A 20,373-nucleotide genomic window follows, 5' to 3' on the forward strand; every position below is an offset into this window, starting at 1 on the left:
TCTTTTCATTTTCATTCTTCATACCAACAACATGTTCTTCCATGTTGCCTTCATCACTGACGGGGTGAATGATAAATTCAATGTGCTACTACCCCTAAGATCCTGCATCTCCTTTAGGCCTTAAGAGATATTACCTATGCAATGAGTGCACAATGTCGGTCCATGGTCTTCTTCTTCCATACTTGCCTAATTTTTTTCCTTTCCACATCTGCAATCTTGGCAGCAGGATTGACCTTCTTCTCCTCATTGGTCCTTTCTCTATAGATAGTGCTATAGTGACATACAACATCCATGTCAATCTCATGACTGGGGAACATTCTAACATACCGTTTGCTCTTCCTTTTCTGACCATGCCATTTTGGCTAGTTACCGGTTTCCTTGAATCTCTTGATTGTGCAGGAGCATTTCTCCTCACATTCCATGCAGGTCTATGTTGCTCATATCCCCTGTAATTGCTCTCACTCTGAGCATGATTAATCCTATAGTTGCCATAAGACTACAAGTTCTTCCTCCTACAATCATAACTTCTATGGTCATGTCTATTGCAGTTATAACATACAACATTAGCAATACCAGGAGAGGGGGTATGCCTACTTCTACCCCTAGATGCATTATGCTCATATGCATGAAATCTATAGCCATCTGATTTATTATACCTAGGAAGCACACTCTATCTATTCCTAGACCTCATTTTACACTCTTCTACCCTATGGCCATAATATTTACATTTAAAACAATAATTGGAGAGAGGAGGCTTATTACTCAAATTGATTTTGCCAAACATGAGGTGATCTTACCGGTTTGGCATCTGCATTTCTGCTTCTCCGGGAACAGATCTAGGGTTGTCCATTTTTATAGATCTTCCATCTAATCTCTTATTTTTCCAAGCATGTCTTGACTTGGTGGCAACACCATTTCTTTGTCTTCTACCAGTAGGAGGTCTTCTCCCACTCATGCTATTGATAACAGTGTCTTCCCTCATCTTTCCTTTTCCTTTCAAATCTGCATTGTTTCTCCATGCAACACCATTCTACATCCTCAACTTGAGCTCATCTTGACATTTCTCAAGTTCTTTCCTGAGGAACTCCATTTCAACTATTATCTATTGATGCTCTTTATCCTTTGTCTCTAGCTCAACCTTTAGATCTTTGTACCTACATTCCTTGGTGTCTTTTTGTTGAGTCTTTAACACTGAGATGCATTTCTCAGATACTTCAAGGCATTTTGTCAGCTGGTTCTGCTCCACTATAGCAATATTCTTGAATAGCTTGTATTCCCTTTTGACTCTATTGAGTTCTTCAAGTGCATTCACAATCTTTTCTTCAAGATCAACTTCTGCCTCTTCTTCATCTTCTCCTTCACTATCAAATAGATCATGATGGCTAGATCTATCTATCTTGCCTCCTTCTTCTTCATCATCACTGTCAAACACATCTTATCGGTGCGATCCATCTGCATTATCCCCTTTTGATGTGTGATTCTCAATGTCTGTCTCATGGGCCATCAAGAGATGAGTCTCTACATCACCAATGCTACTACAACACTCTAAACTGCCTATGTCATCTACACATGTATCTGTTGCATTGTTCTTCTCACTCTCACAAGCTAATGCAGTGGTGCAGGGTTCATTTCCATAGAGTTTCTTTAGTCTATCACATAGACTTTTTGTCAGTTTACATTTATCCACTTGTGAGGGAACATCATTGGTGAGTCCACAAAAATAGCCTTCATGGCTTCATTATTATACTTGCATCTTCTTTCTAATTCAGGATTGGTGGGAGAACTGATATTCCTAGGGAGACCATTAACAACCGCCATCAAGACATCATAACCTAGGGAGGACAGGTAGACTTCCATTTTGTAACTCCAAATGGTGTAGTTAGATCTATTAAACATTGAAGCACGGATTGACACTAAACAAACCAGTGTTTTCTTAGGTCTAAATCTACCCAAGTTGGAGAAAGCTTGTCTAGTAGCGAACCTAGGCTCTAATACCAATTGTTAGACACAATGTACCACTGAGAGGGGGGTGAATCAGTGGTTCACAAACTTTTCCCTTCAACCATCTAGATGTGTATACCAGTTATGGGATCTAACACTACGTAGACTTACCGGTTAGTGGGAAGACAAAAATACACATGAAATCACACACAAAGGGCCATCACATAACACTAGCATGTACAAGGAAAACCCAAGATGGGAAAAACCTCGGTGAGAAATACTGCTGGAGCCTACTACTCCAATCCAGCCTCACAATAAAAACTCTGTGACAAGTTTTAGGGCACCAACCCAAGGAGCTACAACCCTTTATTTAGGGCACCAACCCAAGGAGTACCAATGCCTGATTTAGGGAACCAACCCAAGGAGAACCAACCCCTAACTTGTTTATGGGCTACAACCTAAAGGAGCTACAAATCCTGCACCGAGCTACAACTCAGTGATCTCAATGAAAAAAACAATTAGAAAATTAACAATCTTGTTACAAGTGGATCTTGTAACCTTTTCATATACCTTGCTCTTCTGGTGAGATACCTTCTCTGCTGCATCAACTCACTCTTCTATTGCTCTCATATGCTACTTAACTGCCAGTAAACTCTACCGATACACCTCTCCTCTTTTACTCTAATGGATCTCCACCTTACTCTCTGCTCTTCACCGGTACAACACTTTACCGCTCCTATGTCTGCCTTCTCTGCAGCTTCAGTCTCTTCTACTCTGCCACCGATTGAACACTTCAATCTAGTTCACTGTCACTCTTAGTCTCTTATCAGATACTCATTGAGTACTTGACTATTTTCTCTAACTTCACAACAGCACTATCTTGTTCTCTTCAATAGCATTTAACAATGTCTTTGGCCTACATATAGATAGCCTGGTTTTCTCACCAAAGGCCAATTCAAAATCTAGGCGGTTAAGGTTTCCTAATCATCCTCGAGGAAAACCAAATCCAATCAAATCCTACTCAATCTAATCTCCCTGACAACCAACTCTACATCTTTTCCATTAACTCGCCTTCTTTGATCATGCCTTCTATCTCTGATGATTTTCTTTTTCCCTTATCGGCTGATTTCTTTGTCAACCACCAAGATCGGTCTTGTTATTTCCTTCATCTGCCTCGATCTCCTCAATCACTCTTAGTTGGCTCTAAGTTATCCTCCATAACTTGATCTGCAAACCTCTGCAACATGTCTCATGATTGGTGGGATCTTCCATTAATTTCGACAAACTCTGCAACTACCTTGTTGGTGTACATTCCATCTTCATCTAAATGCAGGTTCACCACCTTGAATCCATGTGGAATCCATGTCGACCATCTTCCATCTTGGCTCTTCAATTCGGTCCAGATAGGATCACCGACCAAACCCTCTGCCGGTTCCTCTTTCTTGTCGATTTACTAGCCCTGCCAGTATTCTCACATTCTATTGGTTAACTTCTCATGTCTTCTCTTTGCTGCACTGTTGATGGAACTCCTTAACTAGTTGCTAGACATGTATATCCATAGCATGCACACTCCACAAAGTGGGAGGTCATCTGTATCTACACCTTGTCCATATTATCGGTGAACATTCACACCGGTAAGACCTCTTGATGACACAAGTCATCAACCTTCACCAAACTCCTTTAGTCAGGCCATTCTTCGTCTATCTACATTTGCTCAACTATGCCTTCTCCCTAATCAATTCTGATCATACCTCTACTGGTTTGTCAAAGTAACAAACACATCACACTTCATCTGAACCACTTTGTGTTCTTCATTATCAGACTTAATATCAACTCATCCGGTTTGTCAAGATGACAAACTCATCCGTTCTTCACCTGTCCAGGCAACTCAACATGCCATCTCTATTGGTCCAATGCATAACCCCATTCTCATGCACTTGAGGCATTCCTTTTGTTTCACTGGTGGATTTAGTGTGAGCCTTTAAGACTTTCCTTTACCTCATCTACCTTATTTTACTGAAGTATGATGCACACAATGCATAATAGGATATAAGCTCCACTTATACCGGTGGAGTGACACCTTGTCATCTGCATCCTACAATGCACTCATGTGACTTCCCTGTTTGAGCAACATCTCTTCGAACAGGAACATGTGATCCAGTGTGGGCACATTCAAGTGTCAGTCATCTCTTCCCATGGTGACTGCATCTTCATCTGGTGGGAGCCCTGTTGTTCTACAATCTCATAGCATACCGGTGACCCATTCATTCTTCTCTTCCAGTGTTGATGTGATTCAAGTAACATTTTGCCTCTTCATCACAAACACCATCCAAGCATCCTTCTCTTTATCAACACATCACTTTCTAGTTAACATCCTTTGCTTGCCGGTGATACACTATACCTGGTAACCTATCCATCTCATCCATACAATTCAGGCACTAACTTGTGTACCAGTAACACCAGTTAACACTCTTCCTTACCTTACTGGTGTTCAACAACACAAAGTGATATCCAAGATATCACATCTTGTACTCCTTCATAATAATGTTGCACATACATCTCTTCTATCGGTAGTCATCCCATACCGGTTGACATCAATGACAACACAATGCCAACAGATTTCTCTTTTTTGAAACTAGGAGTTAACCAGTAATTTGGGGCTATCTCAGTAATTTTTTGGTCTGGAAAGATTTCTACTGATTGCGGTGATTTTGGTGGTTGATTTTGTGATCTCGGTGAATGGAAAGATCCTTACGAAGCATGCGATCATGCTCTTTTGGCCTGGTGCTATGTTTTGTTAAAGATTGAAGTTGACTTGAAGCTACATGTTACACTTCTTGAAGTCGACTTGAAGGAGATTATTTTTGTTAAGACCATATATAAGATCGAATTGGCGATTAGTTTTTGGTGTAATACAATTATGGTGAGCAGTTTTGGTGTGATTGAGAATAGTTTCATGTGCGCATTTGGTTCATAGATAATCCAGTAATTAACTGAGATAGAAACAAAGTATTTGTAGAGAAATGACAGTCAGAGATTTAGTGCTTAACTGGAAATCATTCATGCATTGTCAGATGCTACTTCAGAGTTTATTTTATTGCATTTCCTCATTGTAATCAAATTGTAAGTCAATGAGACTTCCTTGAAGGTTGTAGCCTTCCGGGTAATTGTAATTGAGAAATGAGCTCTAGGTAATGAAACTGAATGCAAGTGCATTCCCCATCTATGTAATATTTATGTACTCCTAGCCATAGTATATGAATATTGTGGGTTCTAGCCCTATGTGGTTTTTCCCTTTTTGGGTTTCCATGTAAAAATTCAGGTGTTGTGGATCTGTAGTTTATTTATTGCTTGTTTATGTTATTTTCTGTTATGCATTGCTAACCAGTGGATAAAGACTAAGTTTGTGGATTTGACTATTGGCAAATCACTAATTCATCCCCCCTCCCCCCGCTCTTAGTGATCCATAATTCTAACAATTGGTATTAGAGCCTAGTTCCTCTGAAGAAGCTTAACCACTTGAGGAAGATCCGGGAGATTGATTCAATGGATTCCGGTTTGTAGAGACAGCTCAATGTGGCACTTGAGGATCTTGATATGGCTAGAAATAAGATCTGTACCTTGAAGAAGAACTTGAATGCTGCTGATGATTTCATTAATGACCCGAAGGATAAATAAAATGTCTCAAGAGAAAAGAGGAAGGAATTGATGGACAAGTTGAAGGAGAAAGAAGATTAGATCTTGGAATACGAGGATAAAGCTGATGAAGTTAACTAGCTTGAGAGAGAGAATGCTTCTTTGAAGAATGAGATGCAATCCATTGTGATGATGTTGACTAAGGAGATTTAGGACTGGAAGAAGAATAAAGAGAATCTGGCACAATCATTGAAGGAAAGAGCTGATGAATGCTTTAGGATTACCTATGAGAATGATTAGTTGAAGCTTGAGTTTACACAATCAAGGAATAATGGTCAAGAACTTGAAAGACAGATTGCTACCTTGAGAGATGAACTTTCTACTATTAATGGGTACAAATACAAATTCAAAGCTAGCTCAACAAGGCTTGATGAGATGCTCGAAAGTCAGAGACATGGAAAGGATGTGCAAGGTCTAGGATTTGAGAAAGGTGAATCCTTTAGATTTGGACAAGGTAATGCAAAACCTAATTAGAAGAAGAGAAAGCATCCCCTGGTAAGACAACCTAATTCTCATAAATTCAATGGTATATTCTTTACTTGCAATAAATTTGGTCATATGGCAAGTCAGTGCAGAAGTAGGATGAATAATCGAGAGATGAACAACATGAATAATGTTTCTACCTTTACCGGTTAGTGTTTCATATGAAATCATTTTGGACTCAAGTCAAATATGTCTAGAGAAGTAATGAATAACTTTCAAAATAAGAGGTTCTATGCTTGTGGAATGTTTGGACATATTTTTAATTAATGCAAGACAAGACCAAATCAGATGAACTTCATACCTAGGCAAAATAATGTTGTTTGCAGAGCATGTAACAAAACCAATCACATTGCAAAGTACTGCAGAAGCAAGAAAAAATCAAATGAAAAGGGAAAGGAAAAGGTTGATGAGATTAGAGATCAACATAAGAAGATGTGGGTAAAAAAAGGATGAATATAAGGTAGATGGTGGATCTGTACCTAAATCAGGTGCAGAACCCTCATCCAATAACTAGGGCTTTTGGCCTTAGGGGGAGGCAAATTCATGAAAATATTGCAGTACCCCTTGATAAGATCTATAGTCATTAGATTACAGATGGCAGGAATTGAATTTTAGTTGATATCCAAGATACAGATGACTAATTTCGGCATTCAGTAGTTGCGTAGGACATTCAGTTGGATATCTAAAGTGCATTTATTGCAAAGTAAAATTAGAGTTTGCAAAGTTAAAAGGAAAAATAAGAGAGTTATTCTTAACTTTGTGAATAGTGTTTTTGAGTTGCAGAACAAGGCGATCAAGATTTCTAGGCGATCAAAGAGCTAAAAATGATCTAGCAAGTGATCTAGGGCATTTGTCAGTAAATTGAGGTATTTCTCGAAGAGCATTTCTAAGCTTAAATTTCTAAATTTTTGAAATGGCATCCTCTTCTTCCATTGCTATACCACTGGTTGCTAAGGTCACGGATAGAACTAGTCCCATGTTTAAGAAGCACCCTTACAAATCCATGGAGGATGACCCAACTGGAGCTTTCTCTTTTGTTCCACACAAAATTTTGCATGTAGATGATGTACGGGCCTATATTCACTATGAGATCGAGGAAACTGGCACTGAAGACATTTTGGATCTTTATACCGACAGTATCATGGATGAAATCGGTAACCCCTAGCCAGTGTTAGATAGTTCAAATAACTGGAAGACAACTAAGAGGGGGGGGTGAATCATTTGTCACAGATTATCAAAACCTTAAGCAATTAAAACTTTAATACCAGAATTCTGAAACCAATTACCAAAATAGTAGATAAACCAATTAAGCATAAGCAATAATCAGAGAATAAATACCATCCACATGACACCAAGATTTGTACGTGGAAAACACGGTAAAGGGAAAAACCATAGTGGGAAGCCTATCCACAGTCATATAATACTTCAGAAGTATGTGAATTACAATTGAGGGGCTTGCACTTGCAGGAAGGCCAACAACCTAGAGCACACTGCTCATCACAAAAGGAGTCTCACTAACTACATAGAAATCTAGACTATAATCTAGAGAAATGATGAATTGCAAAGATAACATCTCCTATGCCTGAATACAGTTTTGATTAAGCTCAATACTAGAGGACTAAATCATCTTACATAAACCCAACTTGATCACCAATGATCGACCAAATCCTCTGCCTAAATGATTATTACATTATTTGCTCATTACATATCCATATCCCTTTCCTATGATATATTTTACAATGAGATTTTACATCATATATATACAAACCTTTGACCATAAACAATCAAGTCGGCCACCAGATGATAAACCAATTACATAATTACAAAACATGTTGACCTAAGACCAAACAAATAATATCCAACCCATAAGACATCCTGAAAACACATCGAGAGGTCCAATCCACATGTTACATTAAGTCGGTCCATAACATAGATACACCAGGACCCATTTAGGTTCACACACACTAAAGCAATGATCCCAATCCGCCAAGTCTCGAACATGATCAGCATTAGCATCCTGAATCTCCACTAGAAGCCGCACAAACACCACTTATGCATATCATCAAAGATCTTCATCAAAGCTCTGCCGGTGAAACCCTCGCTAGAACCACAAACCAAGCTTGCTAGCAAAAAAGGATAGCATCTGATCACCAGAACAAAACCAACTAATTGAACTTGAACCTGAGTAGCATGAATAAGCCAATTCCATAATTAAATCATGTCGGAGCATACCAGATCATGTCAGATCCAAACCAACCAGAAACTAAACATCTTACCAAGACCAAAAGGATACCGATAAAGTAGCCAAAGCAGCTACTGTTGACATCAATGACAAAACATCAATGCAAGACATAATCAATTCCTCCAAATGGCCAACAATCTCCCCCTTTCACATTGATGGCAAAAGTAGATGTGAAGAATATCCAAGTGCTAAGAAATGCCAAACAAGTCTCGCCCAATGGAAGACAACCAACAATCTCTCATACAAAGATATAGAAATGAAGTTCTGAAACAAAGATCAAACTCCCCCTGTGAATGATATCTTTGTAAAGCTCTATTTTTCACATATATCTCTCCCCCTTTGACATCAATGCCATAAATATGACATAAATATCAAAGCAAAAACACAAACCACTGAAATACAAGGCTAACTACTCCCCCTGAGCAGTAGCATCCCCACATCAATGACATAATGAATAATATCTCTGATAATGCATACCGAACTGATGCCAAATCACATCAATTAGTTCTCTATTAGAGGGGCAGAAATCCCTAACTTGTCTCTAAGGTACTCAAATGATTCTTTAGGAAAAGGTTTAGTAAAAAGGTCTACAATTTTCTCTTTAGTGTTCAAATAAACCAATCTGACTTTATTTTCTTCTGCCTTCTCCTTCAAAAATTTATACTTGATAGATATGTGTTGTCTTAGAATGAAATACCAGATTCTTTGATATGTCTATAGTAGCAGAGTTATCACAGAGAATAACTACTAGTCCAATGCAATGCACTTCGATATCCTTCAACATTTTCTTCATCCATAGAACCTGTGTACAGTTAGTAGTAGCAGCAACATACTTAGCTTCAACAGTAGATAAAGAAGTACATGATTGTTTCTTGCTGATCCATGAAACCAACTTCTTTCCAAGAGAGAAAGATCCACCAAAAGTACTTTTTTGGTCATCAACATCTCTTGCCCAATTAGCATCTATGTATGCACATAAAGTAAAGTTGTCATCCTTAGGGTACCACAAACCATATTTAGATGTACCTTGTAAGTACCTAAAAATCCTTTTCGCCGCACTCTCATGATTTTCTCTAGGACCACTCTCATATCTAGATGCAATGCAAACAACATTCATTATGTCAGGCCTAGTTTGAGTCAAATAAAGAAGACCTCCAATCATATATTTGTATCTTGTAGGATTTACTAGTGTGGAAACACCTTTCCTTGTCAATTTCTCACTTGTAACCATAGGAGTACTTACTGGTTTAGAATCTACCATACCAAATTTCTTCAAGAATTCCCTAGAATACTTAGTTTGATAGATGAAAATAGCTTTATCAGTCTGAGTAATCTGCAAGCCTAAGAAAAATTTCATTTCCCTAATCATAGACATTTCAAATTCCTTCTCCATATTCTTAGAAAATTCCATGCACAACTTATCTTCACCTCCAAAAATAATGTCATCAACAAATACTTCAATAATCAGTATATCATCATCAGTGACCTTATAATATAGATTACTGTCAGCATTACCTTTAGTAAAACCAAGTTTCAAAAGATATTTATCTAACCTTGCATACCAAGCTCTACGTGCCTGTTTCAATCCATATAAATCTTTCCTTAACTTGCAAACCATGTTTTTATTATCTGAAAGTGAAAAACCATTAGGTTGCTCAATATAAACTTCCTCATTAAGATCCCCATTCAAAAATACACACTTAACATCCATCTAATAAACCTTGTAGTTTTTATGTGCAACATAGGCCCGAAATAATCTTACAACTTCAATCCTAGCTACAGGTGCAAAAGTTTCTCCATAATCAATTCCTTCCTTCTAAGAATATCATGTATAAACCAATCTAGCTTTATTCCTTACAACTTGACCATATTCATTCAATTTATTCCTAAGAACCCATTTAGTTCCAATAACATTCTTATTTTTAGGTTGGGGAACTAAAGTCCATGTGTTATTCTTCTCAATCTGATCTAATTCTTCTTCCATAGCTTTCAACCAACATTCATCTTTACATGCTTCAATTAGTGATACCGGTTCAACTTGAGAAATTAAATATACCACATTAGATGGAAGTCTTCTTCTTGTCATCACTCCATTGTTCTTATCCCCAATGATCTGATCTTCTGAATGATTCAATGTCACATACCTAGGAGTCTTCTGACTCTTAGTTCCTCTTCCAATATCTTCAGTTACTGTTGAATTTTTTTGATACTACCGGAGTAACTGGTTCAATATTCTATTTTGTTAAAGGTTTTATTGGTTTAGTTATGATCATTTCCACTACCGGTTCTTGCTCACAAACTCTGATTTGACCTCTATTCAGCTAATCCACCTTAACATTAGCACTCTCCACAGTTCTTTGCAATCTCTTGTTATAACATCTAAATGCTTTTCTTTCATTAGAATAACCAAGAAAAATTCCTTCATCACATCTAGGATCAAATTTGCCAATGATATCATCTCTCATGATATAACATTTACTACAAAAGATTCTGAAATACTTAACTATAGGTGTATTGCCAAACCATAATTCATAAGGTGTCTTATCGATTTCTCCTTTGATATGTACTTTGTTGAATGTCTCTCCAGTAGATATGAGGTAGACTAGCTTCCATCATCATTGTTCTAACAACATCCAAGATAGTTCTATTATTCCTTTCCACAACTCCATTCTACTAAGGTGTCTGGGAAGCAGAAAATTGTCTCCTTATACCATGCTTCTTACAAAAGTTAATAAACTCACTGGATGTGAATTCTCCACCATGATTTGACCTCAAACATTTAATCTTCAATCATGTCTTAGTTCCACTTTAGCTTTAAAGATTTTAAACTTTTCAAAAGCATCAAATTTCTCCCTTAGAAAAGTAACCCACATCATTCTATAATAATCATCAATGATTAGCATAAAATATCTATCACCTTGAAAACTTTTAACTATACCAGGGCCACACAAATTAGTATGATTAAGATCAAGAATATCATTAGATTTATCTTATATACTCTTAAAAGAGGTTCTAGCCTATTTTACCATTTGAAATTCTTTGCATACCAGATTAGAGGGCTTCACAATCTTAGGTATATCTCTAACTGCCTTAGTTGAACTGATCTTAACCATGCAATCAAAATTCACATGACATAGCCTTTTATGCCATATCCAACTCTCATCAATTTGTTCAGTCAAACATGTCTTCTCACCAGAATTCAAATGAAATATATTACCATTTGTCTACATACCAGTTGCGATCTCCAAACCAAATCTATTAATGATTTTGCATTTTCCATCCTTGAATTGTAATTGAAATCCCTTATCCACCAATTGTCCTACACTCAAAACATTATGACTCAAACCTTCAACAAAATAAACATTATCAATATTGTTCTTACCATCCAATGATATTGTTCCTTTTCCTTTGATCATACATGCTTTGTCATCTCCAAATCTAACCAGACCGCCATCAAATTCTTGCCAAGATAGAAACTTCCTTTTATCTCCAGTCATATGATGTGAACATCCACTGTGAATTTTACCCATTCATCCTTATCTTAAATTATACCTGCAAGTGCCTTCTCTTCAAGTACATCCTCTTTCAATGCCGAAACATCTTCCTTGATAGCCAAGAACACCCATTCCTTCCCATTGTCAGAACCACTAGCAGAGTATTATGTCAGTTCATCATCAGAATCAGTGACACCTTCCTCATCTGCTATGTAGCATGATTTGTCTCTATTTTTCCTATATTTATACTTGTTCTAATATCTAGGGTTAGGTTTTAAAGATCTTCTAGCTCTCTCTTCAAATCTTGAATTCCTTTCAGGACATATAGATGCAAAATGACCTGTCTTATTACATGTAAAACATTTAAAAGGTACTTTTCCTTCATACTTACTTCCTACCTGTCCTTTAGGTACTCTTCTAGAAAATAAGGCTTCAAGTTGCTGAAATTATTCATCTTCTCTCTTCATATCATCCAATTCCTTTGCATATAAAGCTTTCCAATCTTGTTACGATTGATGATGTAGATGCATGAAAAGCGAGTTCAGACTTCACAGCTCTAGAAGGTCCAAATTCTTCAAGCTCAAAAGAAGATAATTTCCCAACCAAGGTATCTTTGTTGACAGAAGTATTAGTCATTGTTCTCAATTCATTAATAGCAGTAGCCTTCATCTTGTAAGCTAGTGGTAAAGCTCTCAGAACTATAGAAACTATTTCATCTTCACTCAGAGTTCCACCACAAGATTGAATTCCCATAACAATCTCATTTACCCTTTCCATGAATGCAATAATCCTTTCATCTTCTTCCATCTTCAATTTTTCATATCTTACCCAGTAACCATCAAGTTTAGCAATCTTCATAGTAGGATCACCTTCATTAAGAGTCTCCAACTTATCCCATATAGCCTTTGCAGATGATTTGTCAGTTAATCCCATTATTTGTTGATCAAAAAGTGCACACAAGAGGGCTTCTCTTTCTCTACAATTATTCTCAAGCTCCTTATCCAAGTTTTCCAAATGAGGGTTGCCAGATGCCGGATTTTAAGGTGTAACACCATTCTCTGTGATCTCCCAAATCTCCTTGTCAAGACATCTCAGATGAGTCTCAATCTGAATCTTCCATACTCTGTCATTTGTTCCATCAAGCCTAGGAATATCTCTTTGAAAGATAGCTCCAGATGAACTTGAACTATTAGTCACCATAGGATCTTCCTCAAGTGGTTAAGCTTCTACAGAGAGGACCAGAGCTCTGATACCAATTGTTAGATAGTTCAAATAACCAGAAGACAATTGGGAGGGGGGGTGAATCAGTTGTCACAGATTACCAAAACCTTAAGCAATTAAAACTTTAATACTAGAACCCAAAACATTAATACCGGAATGCGTAAATCAATTACCGAAATAGCAGATAAACCAATTATGCATAAGCAATAATCAAAGAATAAATACCATCCACATGACACCAATATTTGTACATGGAAAACCCGATAAAGGGAAAAACCACCGTGGGAAGCCTACGCACAGTTAGATAATACTTCTGCAGTAAGTATGTGAATTAAAATTGAGGGGCCTACACTTGTAGGAAGGTCGACAATCTAGAGTACACTGCTCATCACAAAAGGATTCTTGCTAACTACTTAGAAATCCAAACTACAATCCAGAGAAATGAATGAACTATAAAGATAGCATCTCCTATGCCTGAATATAGTTTTGGCTAAGATCAATACTAGAGGACTAAATCCTCTTACATAAACCCAACTCGATCACCAATGATCGACCAAATCCTCTTCCTAAATGATTATTACATTAGTCACTCATTACATATGCATATCCCTTTCCTATGATATATTTTACAATGAGATCTTACATCATATATATACAAACCCTTGACCATAAACAATCAAGTTGGCCACCAGACAATAAACCAGTTACATAATTACAAAACATGTTGGCCTAAGACCAAAAAAATAATATCCAACCCATAAGACATCCCGGAAACACATCGAGAGGTCCCATCCACACATTACATTATGTCAGTCCATAGCCTAGATACACCGGGACCCAATTTAGGTCCACACACGCTAAAGAAATGATCCCAATCCACCAAGTCTCGAACATTATCACCGTCAGCATCCTGAATCTCCACTAGAAGCCAGACCAACACCACTTATGCATATCATCAAAGATCTTCATCAAAGCTCTACCAGTGAAACCCTCGCCATAACCACAAACCAAGCTTGCTAGAAAAACAAGATAGCATTCGATCACCAAACCAAAACCAAATGAGTGAACATGAACCTGGGTAGCATGAATAAGCCAATTCCATAATCAAATCATACCGAAGCATACCAGATCATGCCGGATCCAAACCAACCAGAAACCAAACATCTTACCAAGACCAGAAGGATACCGGTAAAGAAACCAAAGTAGCTAGTGCTGAAATCAATGACAAAACATCAATGCAACACATAATCAATTCCTCAAAACCGACAATAGTCAGAGCTTGTGTAGTTGTAGAGAAAGGGTTTCACCTAGTTCATGAACTTTCCATCATTCGATGAAAATGAATGGGTGAGATATGTGTTGAGCAGAATTCATGCAAAGTTTATATGTCTTGACCAACCCTATAAGATCACTCCAAAGGCAATTAGGGTGGTAACTTGTTTGAATCAAACTAGTGAGAAGCCAAGGCTTCAGAAGGTCACAAATCTTATGGTCAACAAGTTAATCGGTGTAGAATTTGATGGGAATTCGATGAAGATCAACACAATCAAGGATAATGATGTCAAGTTTGCTATGATGGTCATTGGTTATAAGGTATATCAGTCTAACTGACTAAATTAAATATCTGACACAACCATCCATGCAGCCTGTCAGATGGTTAAAGAAGATGCTCATTATGATCTGTGTAGTGTTCTGCTAGAGGAATTGATGATAAATTTGAAAAAAATTAAGCAAGATAAAAGAATGTCTTCAAATTTGGTTCCTTGGTTATCTTTTTGGCACTTTACTTCTTGAATCAGATTCCTGGAAGTGGTAGAGTGGAGTGGTCTTTTGATAGACCAGTGGCCCAACAAATAAAGAAGGGTCTTGATAATCTTGGGAATAGGGATAATCAAAATGTTGCATTGTGGGCATTCTTCAAGACTTTTTTAGGACAAGATGAAGAAGAGGGTCGAAATCCCCAAGGAAACTGTCAAGAAATATGAGGGGACAATCTATTTTATGGTGAATAAAGATTAATGTCTCATGGAGGCAGTTGAGCCCTGGACAGTGTGGATTATGTCTATTGGCTATGAGGTTGATGCAGGAACTTTAGATGCCTATGCACAAAACCTATTGAACGGTTCGGTAGACTCCAAAGAAGAAAGGGTCAAAAATTGCAAAGAAAAATCAATGGAATTGAATAACAAGTTCATTGAACCGAAAAGGAAAAGGAAGGTGGCTAATATAGTGGAAGATATCCTTGTTGAGGAAGGTCACCCAAGAGAGAAAGTTAGAGCTACAAGAACTGCTAGAGATGCAGAAGAAAAGGAAAAGAAACAAAAGATTGCACTAGCTCCAATCAAAGCAAAGGTGATAGGGTCTTCTCCTATTCCAGTGAAGACACCTCCGATTGAATCAAAGCCCTCTCATTCATCTGCTAAGGGTAAAGGTGTTTTGAGGAGAAGAAGAAACCCTAGAGAGAGTGTTGGTTCCCAAAACCACAGATTGGAAAACCAAAAGACTTGCCAAATCCTCAAGTAATCCAGTCAGCCTTGGCCAATGAACAGGTATAGTCAAAGACTAAATCCCTCTGCACTTTAGGCTCCACTGAACCTAGGTGGGTATACCTCCCCCTCTCAAGCACAACAAGAGTTATTTAAAGTGGATTTAAAATTTTCTCAGATAACTCTTTGCAAGAATGGCAATAATTTCCTGCGTATATTGAGTGCTTTTATTTGAATGCTTTGAAATTGAAAATTGAATGTAAAGAAAATTGTGTATAAAGATTATTGTATTTTGGAAATAAAATACTTTTAGGACATACAAGAAATATACAATAGATTAGTTCAAAAGGCTTTAGAAGAATGTTTCTCTCTCAAGGACCTTATGTGTATCAAATCAGAATCTCAGAGAATGAATAATAGACCAGTGCCTCTATCCAGGAATATATATGATACTTTGTGGACAAATAACTTTATCAACTCAGGAGACAATGTTAATCATCACTATAAAGGTTCAGTATGTGTCACATAAACAATAAGAACCCAACCTCATATTTAATGTAACAACATGTGATTCACATTATAGAAAATCTTTAAACAGATTTATCAAGACGACAAAGAATATTTCATCAACACAGAAGTATACACTATATTTGAAGTAGAAATAGAAAACGTAGTATATTAATCTTTGAGAACTAAGAGCACACAAAAGCTACACTTGGAGATACTTCATTACAATTTTCTTGCACAAAATGATACTTCTTCTTCCTATAGAATTCCCTAATACAAATGACTTTCAGTCCTTACAATAGCATGATGTTCTATCAAAATCTCTCCTATCCCAAACAAAATTACTCCCTCTCAGTATGTCCATGAAAAGGCATATATGAAAGGATAAACCCTTTCATACACAAGAGGGAGTTATAGATAGTTGCATTCACAAAGGACACACCCTTTAATTTGAAAAATAATTACAAGTAATAACCCTAAATTCAAACTAAATAAATGCTTTAATAATGTTCCTTTATTTTCTTCCTTGATGAAGTTCCTCTGTAAATCTTTAAATATTCATTATCTTCCCAAAATCTCCTGCACATAAGATAAACCAATCAAATCCCTTGGTTTGAACATTAAATATATCTCACCTTCAATTAAGTTAGAAAATATTATTTGCAAAATCAATCAAACTCTTATTCATAGGATATAAATAATTTACCCTAAAGAACATTTTAAATATATTGACTTAGGGTAAATAACATATGAATAGATTTCCTCACAACACCAAAATCCATTTTAATAAATGCTACTCGTCATTTTATCTTGGGTAAAAAGAAAATAAGATACATTTTCTCTTTTAACAAAATAATAATCACTTTGATTCCTCGCATACATAATAAATATTTACCCTAACATGTATTCAATTAAGTGTTTTTAGGGGTAAAAATATTTATAAGAATACAATATAATATCCACTTTGGTAATAAAATGCTTTCAATGATTTTCAATATGCATTTAAAACATTTGCAAATATAATGTATTTCTCTCTTTTGACAAAATATATTTATTTGAAATTTCTCAAAAGGCAAAGTAAAGAATACTATTCATCTAAATATAGTAAATTTACTTTCAAAACACCTCAAATAATAAAGAACATTACATCTCAAAATAGAATATTATTCTTGGATAAGGAATACTCCCTGCTCCTTAATGTGCCTAGAAATTTAATTTTTCCCATGTGTAACATCCTGCACAAAAAATAACAAAGTTAGTTTATTGATAAATAAAAATATTTACATTAGGGATACATGAAAAATAGAATCTTTAATAATGTAATCCCTAAGGCAAAATATTTAAAAACAATATATTTATAATATAACACTTTTAAATTTATGGCAAAAATATAATGTGAAATATTCCCAAACATTTTATTTTAATAATGAAGTGATTTTTTTTCTTTAAATAAACTTTGATAATAAAAATCACTTTAAGAAATCCTTCTCAAAATTTAGTAAATAACATTTAAGAATATTTACTTTTAAAATTTTCAAGAGTAAAAAATGATATTTGATAAAAAACAAAATCATTTTCACCCTTAATAAATAAACTATTTAAAATACACTCACTCATGGCAAAATAAAAATAATAATATTACCTCCAAATCTTTCATTGGGGTAGCTTACTCTATCGGGGTAGCACGATCCCCAATGACTTACTTATTTTTCTAGAATCATAAAACCATTTATAAAAATAATCTACCCTAAGAAATGTATTTTACCAAAACTCAACCTTTAGGGTAAAGCTATTTTTATTGCAATAAAACCCTCACAAAATTATCCTAATATTTAGGAGATTTTCACGAATGATCTATAAAATGGAAATCACCTAAAATAAATAAAATTTCAAGATCAAGAAGTCCCTATAATAATGCCTTTGGAGAAAAAATCATAATTACTTTACCTTATGAGATAAAAACTTTTACCTCCCTTAAAATACTTAAAATCTTTTATTTGAAAGATTCAAAGTATGCTCTTCATAATGTGCCCTTAAATCCCTTAAATCATTTATTTGAATGATTTAAATATATATGTGTAAATTAGAGTATTTATACATTGCTTTTGAAAATAAACTCTTTATTTCCTTCAACTGACTACATAGTGTTTGATCATTTCATTTGATCAAACACAAAAACTTTTATTTCATGCACATCAGACGAGCTCAAAGTTTGTGTTAGTTTTTAAAACATCATATAGTTTCATAACACAAATAATTTAAATGCTATAATATTAATTGGAGGATAAAAATAATATTTTTAAACTTAAACACTCTCCAATTAATATAATTAAGACTGATTGTAAAAAAAATAAAAATACTGTGATGGAATTCAATCAGTGTAATGTCCCTATAGGAGAAAACCGCTCAATGTCTAGATAACATGATTTTGAGAAAAAATTAACATTGCACATAGTAAATTGCATTTGGATTTATTTTACAAGATATATAAAATAATAATATAATACTAAAATTTGACATAATAATACTTGCATGTAAACAGAAATGCAAAGGCATCTTACTTTTGAATGAAAGAATTAGGGTTTGAGAGGGCGCACTTGGAGCACATACATACCTTGCATCATAGGTTCCTGAGAGTTGATCATAGGTAATACACACACTTGAATGGAGAAAATTGCTTTCAAGTGTGAACTTGGAACTCTAAAATTTGAAAATTTTAAGGTTCCAATAGTGGCTCTTTCTGGAGACGTATGCTTCTTGTGGGCATAGTGAGATCCCAGCTATCTCTAGAGAAGAAGACCATCAAATATCACCCCTTATGTAGATCATTATCTGAATTACACTTGGGTGGCCCCTAGCCCCCCAAAAATTGATATTACTTTTTTCCTCTGTCAAACACTTGACTCTAGTTCCGTAACCATATGAACTTTCTGAATATATTACCCTTACTTCCTTCAACATTTATAATCCTCTTCCCTATTTTATCACACTTCTCACAAATGTGTTTCATGAATATTACTTGATCACTGTACCCTTGATCATATTTGGCTTCTGGATTTAAAGTCTCAAAAACATTTATCCAATGTTTATTTGAAAACCCTAATTTTTTACTGCCACCCTTCTCTTTTGAAAATTTAAAATCATCTTTACCATATGGAATATTCATCTAGGTGTAAACTTCCCAAACATCACAAATTTGAAAATCCCTTTCTCCAAATTCACTTTCTGATGGTGCAATGTTCCTTGAAGTAAAAATCTTTTTCTGTATTTCTTCTTGAAATATTTAACCCCATCAAACTTCCATAATTATTTTCTTTTGTATCATATTGTATTTTCCTAATTGATACCATGTCCTTATTGTATATCAACTTTGGGCATACATCATTTTCAAGAATGCTTTGCAAGAGAATCTCATCCCTACCTATCATTTTTTTACCTTCCATAATTTTATCATATGGTATTTTTGAAAATTTTAGGTCATTGTTCAAAGTGCTTTTCTCATTTTTTTTTAGATAGGGTTTCTAAACATAAATTATTTTCACAAATATCATGTGAAAATATTTCATCCTTCAGGGGTATATTTTCCACATTTTCTTCAAATAATGGACTTGAAATCACAGAACATGTATGCATATTAACTTGAAAACTTTCTTCTGATTTATTACACATAAGATCATTTGACAAATTATAATGCATACCTTTATGGAAATTTTCCTGAGAGTTATCATCACCTTGAATAATGTCTTCATTTGCTGAAATGCCTTCCTATGTACCAACTATATGCAAACATATTTCACAATCATTATCCTCGTTGATTTTTTCCTCTGATATATTATCTCTCTGGGAATCATATTTTACTTTATCCAACACACCCTGGATGTGCCCTAATCCATTAGTTTGTTTTATTTGAAAAAAAATTGGACCATTTGTCTAAATATATTTTGCATATTCTTTTTCTAACAGATAAGAAATTTCTTCTATACTAAGAAATGGTTCTTCCTCCCCTTTGCATTCACTCACACAAATGGATTCTTCTCTACTTAAATCCATATTGTCCTCCTCATGTGATATCGGAACAACGTCAAGATCTTCTTCTAAAACTTTGAGAAAAAGTTTTACATAAGGATCATGATGAATCCCTAACTCATGCATTTTTCCTGAAAATGAAGGCCTCATATCTAAAGGTATTTGTTTATAAATGTTGAACATCCTAATGAACAATTGTGTTATAGATTCATCCTTATACCTTTCTAAATCAAAGAATGCCTCCCAAGGGGAAACATACGATTCTTTTTTTTCATTG

At 35.4% G+C, this 20,373-nt stretch overlaps 1 protein-coding gene across 1 annotated transcript in view; it reads left to right on the top strand.

Annotated features, from left to right (window-relative positions):
• The first annotated feature begins 15,102 nt into the window (after positions 1 to 15,102).
• The window catches only part of LOC131876484 (uncharacterized), a 43,843-nt gene continuing 38,572 nt past the window's right edge, over positions 15,103 to 20,373 (top strand). Inside the window, exon 1 of the mRNA XM_059221902.1 lies at positions 15,103 to 15,502. Coding sequence (XP_059077885.1) covers positions 15,103 to 15,502 — 400 coding nt within the window. The remainder of the gene's footprint in view (positions 15,503 to 20,373) is intronic.

Source organism: Cryptomeria japonica, chromosome 6, assembly GCF_030272615.1.
Source record: "Cryptomeria japonica chromosome 6, Sugi_1.0, whole genome shotgun sequence".
NCBI lineage: Eukaryota > Viridiplantae > Streptophyta > Pinopsida > Cupressales > Cupressaceae > Cryptomeria > Cryptomeria japonica.